This window comes from Nyctereutes procyonoides, unplaced genomic scaffold (genome assembly GCF_905146905.1).
Source record: "Nyctereutes procyonoides isolate TBG_1078 unplaced genomic scaffold, NYPRO_anot_genome, whole genome shotgun sequence".
Classification (NCBI taxonomy): Eukaryota; Metazoa; Chordata; class Mammalia; order Carnivora; family Canidae; genus Nyctereutes; species Nyctereutes procyonoides.
This window is the reverse complement of record NW_026575159.1, coordinates 7,538,359-7,562,133: the sequence shown is the minus strand read 5'-3', so window position 1 is coordinate 7,562,133 and position 23,775 is coordinate 7,538,359. Positions and strand designations below refer to the sequence as shown.

Below are 23,775 nucleotides of genomic sequence, written 5' to 3'. Positions count from 1 at the left end.
TCTATTTTTAACTCTTTGAGGAACCTCCACACATTTTTCCAGAGTGGCTGCACCAGTTCACATTCCCACCAACAGTGCAAGAGGGTTCCCCTTTCTCCACATCCTCTCCAACATTTGTTGTTTCCTGCCTTGTTAATTTTCATATCTTTATAAAAGGTTTTATCAATTAATCTAAATCCTGAGAAATGGACAACTAGTTAAAGAGCATTAGTCCTCATCATGTAGATGAAGAAACTGAAAGAGAACATTGACTTGACTTTGGTCACTCACTCACTTTTCTCAATATCCTGAGAAAATACAGAGTTTTGATGGTAGTGTCTAAATCAGGTGATTTTCTGAAGAGTATGAGTCCTTTCTAATACATACTCTCTGAAATATCGGGAATGGAAACGAGCAAGAATGAATTTAGTATAGTCATCCGTGAAATGAATAGAATTATTAACTCTGCATTGTAAGAATTCAATTATAACCATTGAAAAATGTTATCCCAAGGTTAATATAACCCTGAAAGCATATTATTTGGCTAATAAGCATGCACTGGATCAGCATATTCTACTTAGATAAATATGAATAGACTATATTTCAAATATGATAAACTATATAATTATATTAATCTTTTTTTAAATTACAAATGATGTTCTCAGTATGTTAGATTAGGGACATCAACTTTCTTACATGCATATGACTGGTATGTGAGTATATATGTATATGTATACTAAATATATTTAATAAGTTTGTACAAAGCCCATGGCAATTTTAAAGTTTATGTAATTCTAACTAATATTAATGTATCGTTAGATTCAAAATAGAATCCTGGATAAGCCGTCTTTATTGGTTGAGAAAAACTCTCACTTGCAAGTTAAGAGAAACCATTTGGGCTAGCTTAAGCCTAAAAACATTATAAGCCATGTGCAGGTATTTCAAACTCCCCAAGAAAAGGGATCTAGTTGAGACCCACCAAGCCTAGAATCTAGAAACTGGATAATAGGACTCAATCTTTTCCACTACTCTGCCTACTTTGTTTTTCTCTTTGCAAATTGGCCACATGATCAAGGGGGTATTTTTCTATTTATCTCTCAGCCACATACAGAAAGTGATTAATTGTCTCAAACTCAGTTCCAAATTTCTAGAGAGAGAATCAGAACATCTCAACTTTTTTGTCTATTCCTGGTTTTATCAGGTAGCCAGCAGTGACTTAAGTAAAATTATAGCTGTTAGATTACTCACTTCTGGGAGGGACAAGAGAAAGGAGAAAGTTATGAATTACACGGGCACTCAAATCATTTATTTATTTTTTCTTTAATATCTTTATTCACTCTTTTTCTATATGGATTCATATCATAGATCTTTGGACATAGATATATTTATTAACATATAAGGATATATTACCTATTGCTAGAGATGACAAAAACTCTAATATTGGAAAAAGTACTCAACGTACTTTCTCTTATATCAAAAATACAGTAAGTTAGAATTTTTTTTGGCTAAAATAGAACAGTAGTGAATGGAATAGCTGTCAAAATGATTGATATAATATCCAGATTAATTATGGAGTTAATGCCAAACACACATATTTCACTAACTGCTGTCTCACTCTTTAAATTGAGATGTGGATTTGGAAGACACATCATTAGGAGTGAGGACCTGTTATATTCAAGTTATTATAGATATGAAATGTTTTTAATCTCACTCTTTGATGTGTAATGCCAAGATATTGAATAGTAAGACTTTTAGTCCTACCAAAATAACCATGGTGATTATATATGATTTCCAGTTTATAATCTAAATTAGTATATAAGTATACTGAATGGGACAAACATGTTACATAGTGTTTCATGACTTTAAATGATGAATAAGATGACATGAATTTTAAAACAAAAATCCCATAACATCCAATGTTTTTAATTAAAATCTGATAACTTTTTAATACAAACTATAGGATATCCTAGAATTTAAAGTTTTTTAAACCAAGACCTCAAGTCCAAAATTGATGCTCATTGAAACTTCCTTGCATCTTATCGTAAGCATATATTTTGTCCCTTCATTTTTATGATCCTGCCTTTCTACATCAATTTTATTAGTCAAAATCTATGTATGTCTTTTATTAGAAGCTACTTTATTTTTTCTTGGGTAAAATGTTTATTATAAACACGTAGTAAAAAATACAAATATAAAGTGGTTATTACAATATGGTACAGAGGAAGCATATAAATTATGAAGCCTTAGTTTGATATATATATATATATATGTATGTTATATAAATGTATATTAAACAAACATTTTTAATATGTGATGTTAAAAATCAGACACAAATAAATACAATGATGAAAATTCTAGGAAAACAAAAGTTATTTGCTATGAAATATCATGAAAGACATGGATAGGTCTTACTTAGAATATTCTATATTTATACAAAATTTCTATTATGCCTTGATTAGCTATCTAGACTTCATGGCTTAGGAACTGAGATATAACATTTAAAATAAAGAGATAAGAAAAAAAAATAAAGCAATGAGGAATTAGAGAAGATAAATTATATTTACTAAATTGGCATGTCTTAAGATTTTATAATGCTTTTGCACAAAACATGCTAATTGGGTCCAACTTAAAGTGATTTTTATTTAAACATCGACTGCTATTAAAATGGATTATTTTAAATTTCTGATATGATATTCAATATTTTTGCATTGTATATAATTGGTTATAAAGCAGGGCACTTTTTATTAATAAATATGGATACGAAAATTGTACATAAATTATTTTTTAAGAATTTTTTGAATTAGGTAATGGAAAGTAATTTTTTCTACAAATAATCAAATAATATTTTGCATGTTAGAAGTTAATTTAGAATCAGAAGAACCTATCATCACAAGTTGGAAGAGGTTGGAGAACTATATAAAGTATACTATCAACTGGTCTTATAACTGAAAAAAAATATTTATTAATGCACTGATATTTGGAGAAAATTTTGGTAAATGATTGAACTGTAATAAATTCTGAACAAAAAATTAATCAACTACTAAATTTGGTTCTAAGTATATTAGATATATTGTATAAGTATTTGTGAATATGACAAAGATAGTTATTTCATGTGTTTGTGAGATATAGAAAAAATTAAATAGATTTTATTTCGTGGCATCTGATTAGTATTTATGATGACTTTGGAAAAGTTTGCAGAAATTAGGAAAAAAGTCTTGCTATGTAATCCAAAATATTTCTTATATCTTATTAAATCAAGTCTTAATGAAGTCACCCAAATGTACCCTTAAAAGAATAAACAGTGATTTAGCTTCCTGCTATGTAAAGTATGGAAGGGATATCACTGTACTTTAAGAAACTATAGTCATGTTAAATCTTTTAAAGTTATTAAATGATTTTGTATTAAATTATCAGTCCCCGTTCCTTCAGTTGATCTAACGTTTTCAAGAGATCTTGGTGCACAAGGGTGAATAATACAGTCCCTAGTCTAGAGAAACTAACCCCTGCTGTGTGGGTGATTTCATAGGATAAATGATAACATTGGTAACTTTGAAAGTTGCTAAGGGAGCACATAAAAGAAAGTTCTCCTAATCTATTGTTCTTGGGAAGCCTTTCTAGAATTTCTGAGCTAAATCTTTTAGGATAAGATCTAGGAAAAGCAAGATGGGAAAAGCATTCAATGCAGGGTAAACAGCATGAAAATAAGCATGCATTAAGGGAACTACAAAAATTCAATGTTATATGTGCACAATTTGAGTAAAAGTAAATGGTTAGTGATGAAACTAGAGAGATGAGCTGTGGTCAGGTTATAGGGACTTTTATCTATTAATTTAGCACAATGTAACTTTATCCTATGGGTGATAAGACAGTAAAGATTTTAAGGAGAATGCTAAGGTCATACTTCCATTTTGATCACTCTGACTTTATGTGGAAAATAAATTTAATGTGATCAAGACTGGAGAAATGGAAACAAGTTAGATGATTATTGTAATTACGATTATTATAATTATAATTACGACAGTAGTTCTCAAAGTGTGGTCCCTGACCAAGCAGGAGCAGTACGACTTAAAAACTTGTTGGAAATACAGATTCTGGGCTTCCCCTAGATCTACTTAGTCAGAAACTTTCAAGGGAGGCTCATCTCTCTGTGTTCTGGTAAGTCCTCCTGATTGTGAAAAAAAATTTTTTTTAAATTTATTTATTATTTATTTATTTATTTATTATATATATATATATATATATATATATATATATATAGAGAGAGAGAGAGAGAGAGAGAGAGAGAGAGAGAGAGAGGCAGAGACACAGGAGGAAGGAGAAGCAGGCTCCATGCCGGGAGCCCGACGTGGGACTTGATCCCTGGACTCCAGGATCCCGCCCTGGGCCAAAGGCAGGCACTAAACCACTGAGCCACCCAGGGATCCCCCTAAAATTTGAGAACCAAACCTGTAGAAAATATATTGAAGACTAAAACAGGATATATTAAGTAGAGAAAGGGAGAATGGGACAGTTTAAGATGCAAAATTATCAGTATTTGGTGGAAGATTGAATGAGGGGAGATTTATGGGTAGAAGGTGGCAGCCATTAACTAAAATCTACTCTAAACTAGGATCGCTGAATTGATATAGGAAATGGGTTTTGTAAAACTGGTTTTACTGAAGAACAAAATTGCAAAGTCTACATAATCAATCACATAATCTAGTCTATATGACAGAGTCAGAATATGTAGCCCTATATTGCATAACTTCAGGGTATGTAAACTGTGTGCTCTGGAGTACAATTTGAGGGACTTAATTTATATAGAATCCAGAATGAACATGCTAACTGGAGTTAGACAGTGGAGTTGGACAGTGTAGTGGCCCTGAACAAAATAGGTTGTCGAGGGTAAGGGATCTACTCAAGGCTATCTTGAGGGTGTCTGGGAAGACACAATGTAAGATAACCGGAAGATTAAAGGTTGCTATCAGAGAGTGATGGTTGACATTGAATGTTTTTGGTAGAGCATAGCTCTGTGTAATAATGAGAATATAAGAAATGGTAGCATTCAGCTACTCTCAAGGTCCAAATGGAATCTTGGATCAAATTATGTCACCTTAAGCTTAGTGCCATGTTCCTTTAGCAGCGGAGAGTAGGAACTAACCAGGAAGGAAGGAAATAGGGTATTTGTGAAACATGCTAAGAGGATGATTGATCATTCTCAGACTCCCATTTTCGGGGAAGGCTGAAGTGGCAGGCACTAAATATTTCTCACCTTGTCCTCCAGCCATAATTATTTAATAAACCCTGATGATTTCTCCTTGTAATGTAGTTTGAGTAAACAACATCCTTCCCAAGTCTACTGACACAAGTTAATTCAGCCTTTATCCATTTAAATCTAATATAGTAGTGCTGGCTTCATGATTATAATTACTGCTGGTCATTTTTTTTGTTTTGTTTTGTTTTTGTTTGGTAGTTTCTTTATGCAATGGGCTAATTTAATTTTCAACGCAAATTTTACTTGTTCTAGCAAGAGCTTTAGCAACCATATGTTTTCATTAAAGATTTCAAGTGCCATAGCCGGCTATTTGAGACCCTTCAGAAACTGATTCTTACATGTATCTTTGACTTAATAATTATAGTTGGAATTTATTTAAAACCTATGTGCCATCCCTGTATGGAGTATATTATATGTCCTGTGTCATTTAATGTTTAAAACAAATATCAAGACAAATATTATCTTTATTTATAGATTCAGCCTCAAATAGGGGATATACCTTATTCAAGCAAGATCAGATCCAGAGTTAAAGCCACATACATATTACTCTGGGGTCTGTTTTCTTTTTTGGGGTATCTCACTGTCACTTTACCTCCCCCACCCCTGAAACTTCCCAGCTCACTGTGTGAATGCCAACTAATCAACTGTACTCTTTTTCCTAAACTATATGATGTATATATGAACCTTCATACATCGTGTTCTTATCTTTTCTATGTTTTTATCAGTTGTTCTTAAACCTTATTTTTCCTTAAAATCACCTGGAGGGCTTGTTAAAACACAGGTTGCTGGTCCCATTCAGTGTTTCTGATTCAGGGGGGCCTGGGGATAAGGTCTCAGAAAATGCATTTCTACATAGTTCCTAATGATGCTGAGGTTACCAGTCTGGGGACCACACTTTGAAAACTATGTTCTATGTATTTATCTAAAATCCACATCCTTAAAAGCTTAGTGTAAACTCCATATCTTACAACATATGTTTGCTACAATCACAATCTTTGCATCTAAACACCTTTGCATATAATCTCATATTGCATTTATGATCTTCCATATGCATTTGCCTCTTAAGTTGTTAGTTATCTTTATTTCTCTGTCTTCAACCATCTTGCTTTATCTTTATTTAACTATCTACCTCTCTGTCTTGTATTCAGATGTAGCTAATTGGCCTTTTGGTATCTTGTATATTGTCTTCAGACTACCATGGCAAAAAGTTTGGCACCTATCCATGCACTGGGTATTCAAATATTTGATGATGATATGTATACAAAGAGATGTAAGTTTTTTCATTAGTCTTGATTTCTCCCCAATTTTATTTTAAATCAGTTTTATTATTTATTTATTTATTTATTTATTTATTTATTTATTTATTTATTCATGAGAAATACAGAGAGGAGAGAGAGAGGCAGAGACACGGACAGAGGGAGAAGCAGGCCCCATGCAGGGAGCCCGACGTGGGACTCGATCCCGGGTCTCCAGGATCATGCCCTGAGCTGGAGTCGGTGTTAAACTGCTGAGCCACCTGGGCTGCCCTTAAATCAGTTTTAAATATCTTTTCCTTCCAGTTTCTACCATGCAGAATTTCTTTTTGAAAGCATTTTCTTATCCAAAGTTTTTTTTTTTTTTCTGTTTGTTGCCATATTAGAAGCTGCATTGGTACATTTGCATTTTTCTCTGTAATTTGCTATAGGTAGGAAGTGTTGTGCAGTTCCATTGCAAAAAGGGACACCTTCTCCAAGGGTCTACAACACGCACTTGCCTTCCTGACCTCACATGGAGTGGAATTCAGCCTGAGTGCATACGTAAGTATTGTGGCTAAGAAATTATACTATACTTACCACAGATAAGAATTTATATGCATTTCTTCTTACAAGTGAGAAGTAAATCTAAATCTATACAAAAGATGTATTACATGGATTTTTAAAGATTATGATAAAAGATAATTTACATCTAGAAGTTTATTACTATATCAAACCCCAATACCCATTAAGGAGCATTCTTTCTAAAGAAGCTATAAGAAAAAAAAAAAAGAAGAAGAAGAAGCTATAAGATATGGAGCACTATTTTGGCTTTTTTGCAAACCTCTTGTAATTGTGTTTAGCTTGGTCATCTGGAAATTTTAGATAATTATTAGTTTATCAATTTAGAGATCTGCACCTATGAATCTGAAGTATGCTGAAATACAGAAGGCTCCAACTTAGTGCCTCTTAATTCTTTATCACTTGTGAAACCCTCTGAGAAAGATAGAAACATCCATGGAAGGAAATACGCATGAATAGTTTGACCAAAATATTTGAATTACTATTTCAGGATTTCCTGGAGCTTCTAAATGTGCACTGACCCTAAATTGAGAGCACTTGCCGTACAGATTAAAGAAGAACAAAGCCCAAGGTCATGAAGCTGTCTTTTCTGACTTACAGTTAGAAATAAATTTCAGCTGGTGAATTACTTATCTCCTTCCCTCCCACTTTCTCTTTTTTTTTTTATCTTCTTTACTATCTTTTAAAATCCTGAGCCTTCTGGGGAAAAACAATAAAGAGTAAGCAAGAGTAGAAATACTCATCAGAATGGTGACCAACTTTTAGGATTTGCTGAAGTCTCAATAAATCCTGTGAATTTAGGCTAGCCCTGTTTAGAACCACCTGAATGATCACAGGAGGCCCCAATGGACCCGAGGCTCACTGAAAAGCAGCAGGATGATCCACTGAGAAGTCATTCACATGCCTGGTTGGTTGATACTTAAATATGGCAATATTCCTTAAAGAGAATTCAGTAGAGCATGTACTTTAGAACATGTGTGAGATGTAACTAGGTATTTCATAGTAAACCAGAGTTCTTTGATAACTTCTATATAGGATATGATTATTTAAATAGAGTGGTTACTTAAAGCATTTCAGAACTTCTACTATGTGCACAATGTGAGGACTAAGAATATAGTAATGCACCTCTCTGCCAAAAAAGGATGTAGTAGAGGCTGACTTTTTGTGTTTATCCTTAGAGTATTTCCTCCATAAGGATTAAATGTTATTAATGGATTCACATTAAATATAAAACATATAACAATGTTTATCACACAATATTTTTTTAAAATGTTAGCTCTTATTTATAGCTTTGTGAATCTCCATTGGGAAACAAATGGAAATTTTTTTTCAAGCAAATTTGTCCAGAACATTTTTTTCAGAGGCAAGCTTTTAAGTATCCCTATCCATGAACAAACCATCAGAAAATGCTTCTGGTTTAGGAAGGAAATTCCTTGTAGCATCTATCTCTGAGAAAGGAATAGTATTTATAAGATATAAAATGGAAACTGGGGGCAGGGCCAAGAAGTGGCATACGTATGGGTAAAATGGAAGAGAGGTGGAGAATCAAGAGTGAGAGGAACCTTGAAGAAAAGGAGACAGAAGTTAAAAAAAATGAAGATACTGCTACTTATGGACACAAAATATGGTCAGAAAATTCCACATGTAAAAAATTATTAAGTTATGATTTCTGCGTTAGGAAGTATTAATGTCAGAGTAACATACTGAGCTGTGGTTGTATTTAACTTTATTTTTTTTATTTTTTTATTTATTTATGATAGTCACAGAGAGAGAGAGAGAGAGAGAGAGAGAGAGAGAGAGAGAGAGACGCAGAGACATAGGCAGAGGGAGAAGCAGGCTCCATGCACCGGGAGCCCGATGTGGGATTCGATCCTGGGTCTCCAGGATCGTGCCCTGGGCCAAAGGCAGGCGCCAAACCGCTGCGCCACCCAGGGATCCCTTTATTTAACTTTAGAAAACATGTTTTTTAAAATTTAAAATAAACATAAAATAAATAATAAAATAATATTTCATAAACTGGTATAGAAAAGCTGAGCTTGACCACCTTTGAAAGGTATCTTACTACAGGACTTCTTAGATCCTTTAAAATGATAATTATTTTGACTTTCTAGAATAGTGATATAGAACATATTTATGAGCTTAATTATCCCCAGTAAGTCTTTTTCCCCCTTTAGCTTCCCTCTTAACATCTAGCCATGTTCCACAGATGACTGCTTAGGACATGATATCCTGTGAAATTAATATGTATATTGACATTGATATATTTCCTTGATTGATTAGAATAACTATGCAAAACTATATTTATATAACATGCCTCTAATATGTATTGTGACTGTCATCTCAAAATTTTCTTAACATGTCTATAAAAAATGAATGCTATTCTTTTTTTTTTCTTAATATAGCCCACAGCTGTAAACAACCAGAAACTCCTGCTCATGCAAATGTAGTAGGAATGGACCTTCCGTCTCATGGCTATACACTCATTTATACCTGCCAGCCTGGCTTCTTCTTAGCAGGTGGAACAGAACATAGAGTATGTAGATCTGATAACACCTGGACTGGAAAAGTTCCTGTTTGTGAAGGTAAATTTTCATCATGGAAGTTTCTCACAGAAGCTATTCTAGTATATCAGTCTTCCTAAAATAAAATGCAAGAGACAAAAACTTAACTCAGATTAGCTTAGGAATAAGGGAAATATATTAGCCAACTCCAAGGGCAGGCCCTTCTGGATCCAGAGGCACAGAGATATTATTGAGGTCTTTTTTATAAATTCTTTTTCATGCTCTGTTTTTTCTTCTTTATTTCTTCTTCTAGTTACTTCCTCATGGTACATGTATTAGTTTTCTGGGCTGTTGTAGCAAAGTACCACAAGCTGGATAGCTTAATAAAGCATAAATTTATTCTCTCACAGTTCTGGAGGCCAGAAGCCCAAAATCAAGGTGCTGGTAGATCCATGTACCTTCTGAAATCTCTAGGGAAAAATCATGCTTTATCTCTTCCTACTGTTTAGCAGCTTCAGGCTATCCTTGGCATTCCTTGGCTCAGAGCTTCCCCATACCAAGTTCTGTCTCCTATCTTCTATCTTCATGTGGCTTCCTTTCCTATTTATCTCTACATGTCCTCTCCTCTTCTTATCAAGACACCAGGCACTAGATTTCAAGGTTATTTCATCTAAGGATCTCTAGTTAACTACATCTTCAAAGAGCCTACTTCCAAAAAAAGGTCATATTTTGAGATTCTTGGTGACCATGAATTTTGAGGTCACATTATTCAACCTACCACAGTAGGAAAAACTTCTGCCAGCATACCTCTTGGTTTAGAAGAGGTTTTGACAAACTTTCTTCTTCTTCTTGATAAGAGTCTGGTTGTCAGTTTTAAATGGAGCCCACCTCTAAATCTGTTAGTCAACGAGGGTGATACAGTATTTTGACTAGATCTAAGTGAAATTTCCACTTCTCTTGCTGTTTGATCAGAATAGTCCCCATCTGGATAAGATGTACTACTGAATTTACCAGAGGAAAAAAGGCTTGTGTGTTCAAAACAAGGAATAAAGGAAGTTTTTTCCAGAATTCTTGATAAGGTCATCAATACGTTCCTTTTCCTTTTTTTTTTTTCCAGCCCTTCTAATTCCTGTTCTCTTGCAGCGTTCACAAATGTTAATGACCTTCTTTTTGAAATGTGTTCACTTTCTTCTCTTAGCAAGAACACTATTCAGTTTGTTTTAAATTTTTCATGAGATTGAAAGATTAAAAGTCCATTTAAACCCAACAGAATTTCAATAACTTTTTTTATCTATCCACTTTGCTATTTATCATCACTACTATTGTAGGCTAACAGCATTCTCTCTACTGGGACTACTGCCACAGACTCCTAACTTCTCTTTATCAATATCCCTTCCTTTCCAAATTGTTCTCTGTCTTGGAGTCAGAGTGTTGTGCACCCAAATTATTTCCCCTAAAACCTTTTATAGACATTATATAGTCCTTATAAAAAAGATCTGCCTGTACCACAGTCTATAAGCACTGAATGTCATAGCTCTATAACTTTGCAGGCATATCCAGTAACTCATATGATTTCCTTGTTTTAAACTACCTGTGGTTTGGCTTAAAACCTTAGTATTGACTCTTTAGTTTTGAGTCTGTCCAATTTCTTATAACACCATGAGCACCTTAATAAATTTTTATTTTTTTAAAGATGTATTTATTTATTCATGAAAGACAGACAGAGAGGCAGACATAGGCAGAGGAAGATTCAGCCTCCCTGTGGTGAGCCTGATGTGGGATTTGAACCCCTGGGCCCCGGGATCATGCCCTGAGCCAAAGGCAGATGCTCAACCACTGAGTCACCCAAGTGTCTCACAAATTTTGATTTTTAAACACATACCCTACCAAATTATTTCTTCCTTTGTGCAATAGGAACATACCCATAGCTGTCAGCTACCATGCTTTAATCAACTATTGACATGTTGATTTACATGGTTTACATGTTCTTTAAAATAAAAAAGAAAATTCTAAAATGATAAGGCAGCACTAATCTTTCCCTTGTCTCATTGGACTATAATGGGGGTAATTGCTGAAGTTGTTAGCTGTACAACAGAAGTGTTGAGTAGTGCTGAAATGTTAGGATGAATAGGACATTTTGGAGAAAACTATATGATATGTAAGAGAATAAAATTGACAATGCATTACTGTGTGTGTGTGTTATTAATTATATTAACTTTTGTAAACCTTTTAAATTTTTTTTTCATAGCTGGTTCGAAAATATTGGTGAAAGATCCAAGACCTGCACTAGGAACACCCAGCCCAAAGCTAAGTGGTTAGTAATTTCAGTTGTTTTTTCTAGAAGTCATGATTTCTAAAAGTGATATACTGTTTTCTTGACAAAGTGAACATTATTTAGAAAAATATATATTCAGTATGGGAAAACCATGAATTTGACTATTTAGAATTTAAAAATTTATATTTTAAGATGTTGAATCTCAAGAAATGTAATTCTGAGATATGTTTATATTCCAAATAATGTTTATAGTTCTCTTCATAAAATATCTCTTTAGGAGTATCTGAAAGTTACTATACTATATTGGCATTGCTTTATTTAAAACGTTAAAACAAAAAAGATGAGACATTTTCAATATAGATTTTTAAAGAAGGAACAAAATACACTATATGAGAGTAAAAGTTCAGCAATTTTGTTTTCTAGTTTATTGATTTTAAAAATGAGAATTTAAAATGTAGTCATTGAAAACATAGGCTTCTCAGTTTTATGACTTTAATGTAATTACCATGTTATTTGCCTCCTACACTATGACTTTCGAAAAGTTATGTTATATATCTGAGCCTACATTTATTTAGCTATTCAAAAGAAACAATGATTAGTTTATAAAAATTGAACTTCATGAAATGTGAAGTGCTGTGCCCATAGTAAGCCCTCAGTATATGAGAGCTGCTTTTTTAGTATTAGTCTGTATTTTATTTATATGATATAAATTAAAAGCTACAGATAAAATTAAAGATTTAGCATTTGTTCTGTACCGTGGAGATAGATTTGGTCTAGTTATATTAAGCCAGAAACAGTGTTAGTTTCTAATTTTAGTTGTGTTCAGAAGTTCTCAAGGTACATGCTATAAAACTAGAGTACCCACAAAAAAAAAATCAGTCTGAAACACTGATTTATTTAACATGCACTGGAAATAGACTGAATGCCACTAGAGCAATCAAAGAATATGTCAACATAAGAGAGAAAGTTTGGCAATGGAATCAGAAAACTACAGTGGTCAATCAATGCAGAATTTTCCAAGGGAGATGGCTTATCTAGTAGCAGATAAGTGTTTTAAATAATAACTCCAGTATATCAAATGTAAAACCTGAATTTCCCAGGCAAAATATGACTTATGGTCACCAATTAATAAATCAAGCAGGCATAAAAATAAAAAATAATATGGAAGAACACAATTAATTAGTTTGACCCAATATACATATATAAAATTTTTTGCAACAATTATAGATTATATATTTTATGCAAAAGCATATGAGACAAGTATGACAGTGATCATATATTAAGCAATTAATAAAATGTATAAATTTCAAAGCAAAGTCAGTCTTCAGATCTGATATTTGAACATGATGCAAGAAAAGTTAAAAAGAAAATAGGTATATTTTTAAAACCTCTGATTATGTGGAAATTAAAAACAAAATCCATACTATGAAGAACTCATAAGTTAAATAAGAAATTAAATAGAAAGTATAACACTATGACTTATGTTGAAAAATCTAAATATCAAAACTTGGAGACTATACCAAAAGCAAAATTGTGAGGGAAATTTATAGCTTTAAATTCTTACATTAGAAAAGAAGAAAGCTACAGAATTAATGACTTAAGTAGCCCTATTTATAAGCTCTATAAAGCATAACAGACTAAACAAAAGAAAGAAGAAAATTATTGTAATAATAAAATGAACAAACAATCCCCCCACTCCCGCCTGCTAAAGGTGCAATAGAAGAATCTCAACAAACCCACTAGTAGTTATTTGGGGTGGAAATGTAGAAAATTTCTGGTAAGATTGATAAAAAAAAACAACAAAAATTAAATAATAAAACAAAAGGAAATGTGAATATAACCACACAGATAGTAGATTAAATCAATTATAATTATATTAATGGAACACTGTCAAAAACAACTTTTAAAAAATGGACAACTTACTAGAAAAGTATATTTCACTAGAACTAAAGAAATTCTGAATGATCCTATAACAAATAAAGTACGAGTTTAAAACTATTTCCATAGAGAAAAACCAGGTCCTTATGGATCTACTGATGAGTTCTGCCAAATGTTAAAGGAACAGAACAGGTCATCCCATTTTATAAAATCTCTTCTTGTCAAGAAATCTCATTCTATGAACGGTGCCTGGGTGGTGCGATCAGTTGACTCTTAGTTTGCAGCTTAGGTCATGATCTCAGAATTGTGATCTCAGAGTCATAATCTCAAGGTCATGATTTCTCGTAGTGAGATGGAGTCCTACCTCACACTCCACACTCAGCATGGATTCTGCTTAAGATTCCCCACCCCTACACCCATACACCCTCACTCCCCCACTCGCTCTCTCTCCCTAAAAAAAAAAAAAAAGAATAAAAAAATCAATATCATTCTATGGATCCAATATAGTTCTAATAATCAATACAAAATACAAAAGGGAAATTTACAAGCCCATTTGACTCAGGATATATAGATGAAAATAATCTACATAAAATCTTAGCAAATCAAATCCAAAATTATAGATAAACAGAAAAACCAAAAGATGACAGAACCAAATTGGGTTCATGATAGATATGCAGGGATATTTTTACATTAAGTAATCCTTAAAAGTAATCTACAATATTGAGAGATTAAGATGCTAACAATTCTGATCAGTGTAATACCTACACAGAAAATATTTGATAAAATGCAACCTATTTATAATTTAGCTGGTTCCAAAAATACTCTTAATAAATTATAAAGGAAAAGAATTCTTAACTTTAGTAAAAAAAGATCTGTAAAACTTTAGAGTAAATGTTATCTTCAACTGGAAAACATTAGAAACATTTAATTTAAAATCATGAGGCACTGTGATTAAATTACTCCAAAATAACAAGAATGAAATCTGGCAATTGGATCAGAGTCAGGAGCATGATACTACATTTAGCAATGCTATGAAGCCTGTGAAGTAAAGTTTAAATTCAGACACCTTGAAAGAAAGGATCATGACATCTTAGACTTCTTTTCATTGTCCACATCAATGAGAGAGGGATGACATTTTAGAGTTTACAAAGAACAGCCAAATACACATTCATAGTTAAATCCCCAAATAGACCTATGATAGAAAGAAGTATTATCATTCCCATTGTACACGGGAATATAAATCACCAGATGGTGTCTGCTTTGCCCAACCTGAGCTGCATTTCTCAAAAGGCAGAAGGCAGCAGTGGCATGCTGGAGCCCGCAGGTAGAGGCTTGTAACAGACAATTCTGTGCCTTCTTCCAAACTTTGCATTCAGTGATTTCATGTTGGTAGGAGTTTGAAATCTGCAATTATGGGAAAATTTACACTCTAGAAATCAGCAAATATCACTCATCAGTTTTTTTCATTTGCTTTGTTTCATTTTGTCTTGTTTTTCTGGAGACCCGGTTGTGAAACATTGCCTTCCACATCAATGATTAAAACCCGATGCAGTGTACTTGGCTGCTGCTGCTACCTGCATCTTTCCATTGCTCTTTTCTCCTGCCACTGAGGTTCTCTTTCATCTCCTTCAACCATCACTAATTCACCTAAGGACTACGGATAAGATCAACAGGTGTAATAGGTTTTCTTTAAAGGTTCAGAGATAGCAAAGAGTAATCACAATACAGTCCTGGTGAAAATCAACAATGAGACAGACAACTCTTACGTACTGAGTATGAACTGTTAGGCACTGCCGTTAGGATATCTTTCTCCCTTGTTCCTGCTTTTACCTGGAAAACTAAGAGCCTATTACTTCCAAATTCCAGGTCTTTCAGGGCAAGATAGCTTGTCACTCTCTCCTGCAAACTTGTTTTAGGTACTTTTTTTCACTAAAAATTTTAACATACTTTTTTACTAAAAACTTTAACAAATTGAGGGCTTTTTACTCATTCACTGTATCAAAGTTCTAGGTAAGATTCCTTTATACATACACAGCATACATAGCATTCCCCTATAGCATACATAGCTGTGAAGTTTGGGGTTTGGGGAAGGGAGTGCCACCGTAAGGATGACTTGGCAAAGGTCACAGAGTCAGAACTATGGATTAGTCATTTTACGAAATACGTGTCTGCTAAATATATATTTTATTAGCAATTATGCAGTAAGGTCTAAGATCCACAGCTTTCCTAATTTATCTGAGTTGTAGCAGCAGCAGCAGTAGTAGTAATAGTAATGGTAGCATCTATCACTTAGCTGAACACTTCACTTTCTGTATCTCATTTAATCTTCATAATAACTCTAAGTTAACCTCATTTTAATTAGGAGGAAGTTCAGGTTTGGAGAGTTAAGTAATTTATGCAAAACCACAAAGTTCATAAATTGCAGAGGAGGGACTTAAAAGGAGCTTAACTCTACTGTTTGCAGTGCTAACTCTTCAGGTGTACTGCTCTTGAATTATCATAGAGAAAAACATCATGTGTTGAAATATTCAGTCAAAATACAACTCCTGGGGATATTTTGTTTTATGCATTTTATGTCTCTAGTAGTTTTGTGATTTTGGTTTGCTGAGTAGAATTCAAGGAATGTTACCCCAGTCTCTGTGATCTGGGCAGTAAGAAGTGTGATGTATGCAGTGAAGACTAGGTGACAAATTGTCAATAACTTGTTAGGGGAAAACAGGCTTTCCCCTATTCTGTTATTCACTCATTTGCACAAACAGGCAACTCTAGTATAACTCCCTGGAATAGCTACTTTTGGGGGTGTACCTTATTGTGATGCATAGGATTGATGGAAGTTTCTCTTAGCCTCATTTCAGGATCTGAGAAGACTTTGCCATATTTGACTTATATACTTCTAAATTACATAACTAATTTCTATAAATATAATGTCTTGTTTGGCTATCTAAAATAAAGAGCTTTCCTTCTTTAGATGAGTTTTATAACATTTAAAATATTATTGGATTTGACCACAATTCATCTCTCCCCCATGAGAGTTGAGCAATTCTAGAGACAATTTCTTTATTTCTAAAAATACTGTAATTCAAAGCTGTCAATATGGTGGAGACCTGTTCTTCCTCAGGAGCATCTATTATTGGAATAACTGAACTCAGTCTTCTGTAAAGGGGACAAAAGAGCATCCCTCCTAACAGTCCTTAAGTCCTATTCTGGAAGATGGGGTTTTAACCCTATGCTCTTCCTTCTATAAATCTATTCATACTGCCTGGAGAAAACCAGACCTCTTGGGACTTTTATATAGACTGACTTGGCTCAGTAAAATCATTTTATTTTCCTTCTGAAAGAAAGATGTTACTAGAGGATACCAAATATAAGTAAATTTGATGTTTAGCTCGTTCTGAATATAAGCCTTATGTCTTTAATTGGTGTTGTCTATCTTTGATGACTCATGTATGAATACAAATCTAGGTTATTGCAATTTTGGTTTATTCAAAAAAAGGTTGAAACACATATATGAAGAATTCACTTTGTAATACACATTTCACATTGCTGTGTGTTTAGCAAAATTTCATTATTCAATAAACTAATATCCATTAATCTAATTTTTAATGTTTATATTTACAGGGCACAATGAAATTAATGTATGTGTTTAACCTATTTACAGTTCCAGATGATGTGTTTGCCCAAAATTACATATGGAAAGGCTCTTACAATTTCAAAGGAAGGAAACAACCCATGACCTTGACAGTTACTAGTTTCAATGCTTCTACCGGGAGAGTCAATGCCACACTCAGCAATAGCAACATGGAACTGCTACTTTCAGGTATCACATTAAAGAACAGCAAACAGTGCCATTATGCCTTCACTTCTATAATTGCATCATTTTTATTAGTGATTTTTATACTGTGAAATATTTGTTACATTTTAATGACATTCATAATTTATTAAGAAACAAGGCTTTCTGATTTTTGGATTGATACATGAATATTACTACACAAATGAAAAACTCTGATTCTGAAATAAGCTTGTTCATGAATATTTTGATGTAGCTAGAATGAGACATCATGAAATGGAATAATTCTTTTGATTTGAAAAGTTCTTTGATTTGAATAACTAAATCTTTCTGCATTCACATAACACCAAAGAGACCAGATAAGTGACTTGCAACTGTTTTATGGACACAGAATCGTTTCTTCAAATGAGAATATTTAGATGGATACCATAACTGAAGACAGAAAAGGTAGATCTGTGCTACTTTAAACATGCTTGAGGGACCCAGAGGCCCTATCCAACTGCTCAGCCTTCTCAAGTTTCTGTGTCCTTGATCTAGTGCACATTTCCATCATTACCTTTGTTCTGTTTTTTTTTTTTCTGACATTCAGATGTTTTCTCAAATGTCTTCCATTAACAGTATCCCAATGATCCTATCTAAAGCAACATTCTCATCACAAACACAGTCAGACACACTCTTAGTCTCACACACTCTCATCCTCTTTCACTTTCTTCTTTTCACTATTTATGGTATAGTATAGCGTGGTATTACATAACATGATATGACATTATTTGTCTATACTCCAATAATAAAAGATCTAAGAGGGAAGCTCTTTGCCTTCCAGTTCATACTATTTCAAAAGTTAAAAAAGCATCTGGAACAAAATAAGTCTCAGTGAATATTGTCCAAGTGATGAATTTGAATTGCCCTTATTTAAATAATATTTCTAAAATATTGATATTGCAAATATGAAATTTAAATGTCTTGGCTGTTGGGGTGCTTGGGTGGCTCAATCAATTAGGCATCCCACTCTTGATTTTGGCTCAGGTTATGATCCCAGGGTCATGAGATTGAGCCCCATGTTGGGCTTTGTGCTGGGTATGCTGTACCTGGGATTCTCTCTTTCCCTCTTCCTCTGGCCCTCTCCTGCCCTCTCTCTCCCTTTCTAAAATAAATACATAAGCTTCTTGGCTATATGTATATCCTAAAGATTATCAATAATAAGATAATTTGTAGTATAAATGAAATGGAAAATAACATTATATTTATTGATTTTGTATATTTTAGGAGAACTGTCAAACATTTTGTATTATTGAATGATTCTCTGTTAAAGTATTGGAAGCTAATATGTATTATATTTTTAAAAACTATACACAGTTACAGTGATGTAAATTGAAAAAGCTTTATAGTAACAAAATAAAATTATGACTACTGATTTATTTGAGACATAACCTTTTTCTCTTTATTTTCTATGAGTTTGCACAAAGCAAATGTATATATAATCTAACCTAGAGAAATTTCAAAATAAATTCCTACAAATATAGAAAAAACATAGATAAATTTGCTCTCACAGTCTCCATATAAATCAATTATAACATTTTCCCAGCAATATTATTTTTCATTATTTTGGTCTTTCCCTAGTAACTGTAACTTAGTTTAGGTCAAAATCTATGGATCATCTTTGTATTCCCAGCATATTCTTATGAAACTTTATAACATAGGTGAAAGATTAAATAAATGAATGAAGGAGTCAAATTTCAACCATAAGTTAATCATAATATTTTTTACTTAGACTCTTATCTCCTAATATTCCCCTAAGCACATTTATATCCCAGCTTATTCCTACTCTTAGAATACTTACTGTTTAAGAAAAAAACCCCATAATATATATGTTTGCTTTTCTCTTTTATGCCATTACCTATATTTACCTTCTAAAACTAAAAATCTCACTTTATTTTCAAGACCCAGTCCAAATGTTCTTTTTTTAAATAAGCATTTCCTAATCACTCCATTGTGAAATGATCCCTCTCTCTTCTGGCCTTTTATTTATCATATTTTTTCATGTATTTTAGTTGGTTATGTATCTGACTTATATCTCCTACTTTATTGGAAATGCTTTTAAGCATCCTATCTTTAGATAGGAACATATATTTTCTCCTCTATGGCTCTAATAGCACCTAGAATATTCTTTCAATTGGGTTGGCACCAAATTCATTATTAAGAAAAATATCAGGAATTTTAACATGTGATTTCCATCTTTGAAGATTTTAAATCTCACTGGAGGCAGAAATCATTTTGTTTACAATATCATGGAATGATGTTATTAAGAATGATAATACTTCATTAATAGCATAGGTAATTTAAACCCCACAATTAAGATTTAAGTTGAGAATTTCAGCTGAAAAAATTAACATATTTTCAGGATTTGTGGAAAGCAATGGATGAAGCAGGTCTTGACTTGCCCTTGTTTGATTTCTGTTCCTGTCACATGCATTACATGATATATTTAAAGAGTTAAAGACTATAAAATAAAGCAGAAATATTTACAAAATTGGTAGACTAAAATGTCCTTACATTTTACAGGGGTATATAAAAGCCAGGAAGCTCGCTTAATGTTACATATCTACCTTATTAAAGTACCAACTCATGCTTCTGTGAAGAAAATGAAGGAGGACAATTGGGCCATGGATGGCTTTGTAAGTATTGCTCTTTTTTTTTTGTATTGCTCTTTAAATGTCTGCTGCTAATTTTAATAACCAATTTGTGCTATAATTTGTCATTAAGATTACAGAAAAAGGTAAATTTCTAAATTTAGCTAATTATGAACACACATGCACATATAAAATGGCAAAAATACTATTCTGGGTAAATTATTTTGAGAAAAGATTCAGTGTAAATACTTAATCATCTAGAATGTTAAACCTAGAATGACTGGTTCCTGATGAATTTTGCTTACTTTCGTAGTATTTATGTGCATGAAGGCCATTTAGTTTTTTTTATGGTTTCATCAAATGTATTTTGTCTATGGTCAGTACTATGATAAATAAATCTAGGTAACATACTTCATTCTTTGTCTGGGTCTACTGTTGAAAACATATGCAGCATATTTACAAAATGCATCAGAAAAACTAAGTATGCTCAACACACTTAATTTTTTTCCTGTAAATTTAACAGATGTAGGATATTTTATAAATATTTGAGATATTTTATAAACCTGTTTATGAAAAGAAGTTATGTGAATTATTTCAAGTGGAGAAATAGTTACCATAGCTTCACCATGGAATCACCCTGTCCTATTCAGCCACTTATGTGGAATTTCTAAATTGGCAGTTAGATGCAACAAGTCTCTATTCACATATTCCCCCAGAGTCTTTCTTAAAAAATGAGCCGGAGAATTCTGGCTACATCCTAACAACTAACAGGTCTTCTTTTATAAGGAAAACCTAGTGGGAAAGAAGATAGTAAGTTATAGGCTTCAGTAAGTTTAGGACCCAAGGAGAAAAAAATGTTTATCTTATTTCCCTATCTGTGCCATTATTTGTGGAGTTGGAAATTAACTCATGTCTTCAATGCACTCAAATTGTGTAATTGTATTATTTCATCTAGGAAGCAAACAAAATGAATTCACTCATTTAAATATTAGAGTTTGAGCTATTCTTTTTAGGAGCATTTCATTTTTAAAAATGACCATGACTAGACTATGGTGTCTGATAATAAGGAAATAATCACTTCTTCTGACATGTCAGACTGCTATGGCCAGGTGGGTATGATATTTTGCTTTTTAGGGTAAGAATTCAAGGTCTTTTACAACCTTTACAATAGTATACAGGACTTAGGTAACTAATTAAAACAATCCTTTTTTTAAAAAATATTTTATTTATTTATTCATGAGAGACACACAGAGAGAGAGAGACAGAGACAGAGACACAGGCAGAGGGAGAAGCAGGCTCCATGCAAGGAGCCCAACGTGGGACTCGATCCCAGGTCTCCAGGATCACACCCTGCAGCACTAAACCACTGTGCCACCAGGGCTGCCCTAATTAAAACAATTTTATGAGCAAATTCATATTACTAGTTATCAGGAACAATGAAATATATCTATTTCTATTTTATTTATGAGAGCAAATCACAATATGCACATAAAGTATTTTTTTAAATATAAGATTTTATACGCATGCAAGATACATGGTATAGTCAGCATTTACAGCATTAGACACAACCACAAAAATCTCAGGGCCAAAGAAGTATTTTTTTGTTTTGTTTTGTTTTGTTTCTCATGTATCTGGGGCTAGTTTTGGGGGTTCCACTTGAAGCTGTGGTAGCAAGTTCTGGTCTGCTCTAGGTTCTTATTCTGGGGCCCTGGCTGGAGGGGCAGCAGCTACCCAGAGCATATTCTCTTGTCAGAGGTCAGAAGCTCTGACGGATAATGTGTTTTAAACACCTCAATTGAGATACAATTCATATACCATATACTTCACCCATTTAAAGTGTACAATTCAGTGGCTTTTAGTATATTTACAAGTGTGTAACCATCACTACAGTTGATTTTAGAATATTTCCATTACCTCAAAAAGAAACTCCACACCCTTTAGCTATCACCCTACCCATCCACCTCTCATCTCCACCCTAACCCTAAGCAGCCACAAATTTATCTTCTATCTCTATGGATTTCTCTGTTTTAGATATTCATATTTATGGAATCATGTAATATGTGGTCTTTTGTGAATGGCATCTTTCACTTATTATAATGGGAAACATGCCTCTTAAGGCCTAGGCTTAGAACTGACATACTGTTAATTCCACCCACATTTCATTGGCCAAAGCAAGTCACAGGACCAAACCCAATGAGATGGAAAGTACATTCTATCTATGTAGATTGGTGGGAAGCAGAGAGAGAGTGCATATATGCGAAATAGTAATTGAATCTACAAAGTACAGTTTTCTACTTTAATTTTTAATTGATCCTTTGCTTTGTTTTGTTTCACCATATCATTACCCCCTTTTTTTACAGTAGGTTTCTTAGGCTAAAAGAAATCTCTGTATATCTAAATTATTATATTAATAACCAACCCCCTTTTTTCTAATACTCTAATTACTTAAAAATCAACATTTTGATTTTGCTTATAATGATGGTAAATTTGCACAATGTGTAGTGTTTTATATAGGAAGAAGATACAGAGTTAGAAACTCTGCATAACATTCATTTAAGAGTAAAACTGAATATGTATTAAGGCTGGGAAAATATAGCTGTGTCCAATCTTCAGATTTAATCAACCTTATAAATATTTTTAGGTTTCTGCTGAGCCTGATGGAGCTACTTATGTATTTCAAGGATTTATTCAGGGCAAAGATTATGGGCAATTTGGACTACAAAGACTAGGTAATGTATTCATTTTCATTTTCATGTAGTTCCTTTATTACTCTAGACATCATAAGAAAAATACAGTGGATTCTGTACATTAGGCACACTTACTACATTTTGAATTTTGCATTGTCAGGATTATACATTGATACATTTGATAGCCTTTTAAGTAATCACATTCTTCAAAATATTGATTCTCTATGTACCAACCCTGTACAGTGCTTGGTTTTTGTTATATTTCTAATAAATATGACACACTGTCTTGCCCTTAGCAAGTAAAAAGGAGAAAAAGTGATACAGATATAAAAGAAATATTAAACTGTAAATGATTTTATTTTATCTCATGAGAACTATAGTACTTTTCTTCAGTTTGAACATTGCAACTTTCTCTTTCAAAAGTGTAGTGGCACTATGAAAAATTCCTATGGTCTGGAAAGGGAAAATAACTTTGAGGAATAGACCTCTTTTGGGGGCTTTGTACTATTCAGATATGTAAATTTCCTATAATGGGAGGCACAGAATTTTGTCATTCTTCTTCCCAACTCTTCTAAAAATGTACATAAATATTTAATGGTCTTGGGCAAATATAATTATTAATATAGCTTGTGGCATATAATTTTCTTAAGGTATATTGTCTCCCATTATTATATTATGGTACTGATATATAAAGAATAAATTCAGACTCTAAAACTACTATTTGATATTTATATTAGAAATTCCATTACTTTGAACTTTTACCTAAATATTTTGAGTCCCTGGAAAAATGGGGTAAAAAATAAAGTATTAACTTTTAACCTAGACTAAGGTATAACTTAGTTTGAACATAACTATTTATCAAAAAGGGAAATTAGCTTTCTCAAAGTAAGAATAGTAAGATGTCATTTCAGATAATGTCTTGCCTAAAATTGTGTTAATTTTGAAGACCAGATACAACATGAATTAACAG

General features: G+C 33.0%; 1 protein-coding gene across 3 annotated transcripts in view; it reads left to right on the top strand.

The window, feature by feature from the left end:
- The window catches only part of CSMD3 (CUB and Sushi multiple domains 3), a 1,184,516-nt gene that overhangs the window by 1,155,360 nt on the left and 5,381 nt on the right, over positions 1-23,775 (top strand). For all 3 annotated transcript variants that reach the window (XM_055314112.1, XM_055314111.1, XM_055314109.1), the window contains 6 exons: positions 6,918-7,029; positions 9,450-9,629; positions 11,797-11,862; positions 17,360-17,518; positions 20,051-20,163; positions 22,760-22,847. In XM_055314112.1, the coding sequence (XP_055170087.1) occupies positions 6,918-7,029; positions 9,450-9,629; positions 11,797-11,862; positions 17,360-17,518; positions 20,051-20,163; positions 22,760-22,847 (718 nt within the window). The remainder of the gene's footprint in view (positions 1-6,917; positions 7,030-9,449; positions 9,630-11,796; positions 11,863-17,359; positions 17,519-20,050; positions 20,164-22,759; positions 22,848-23,775) is intronic.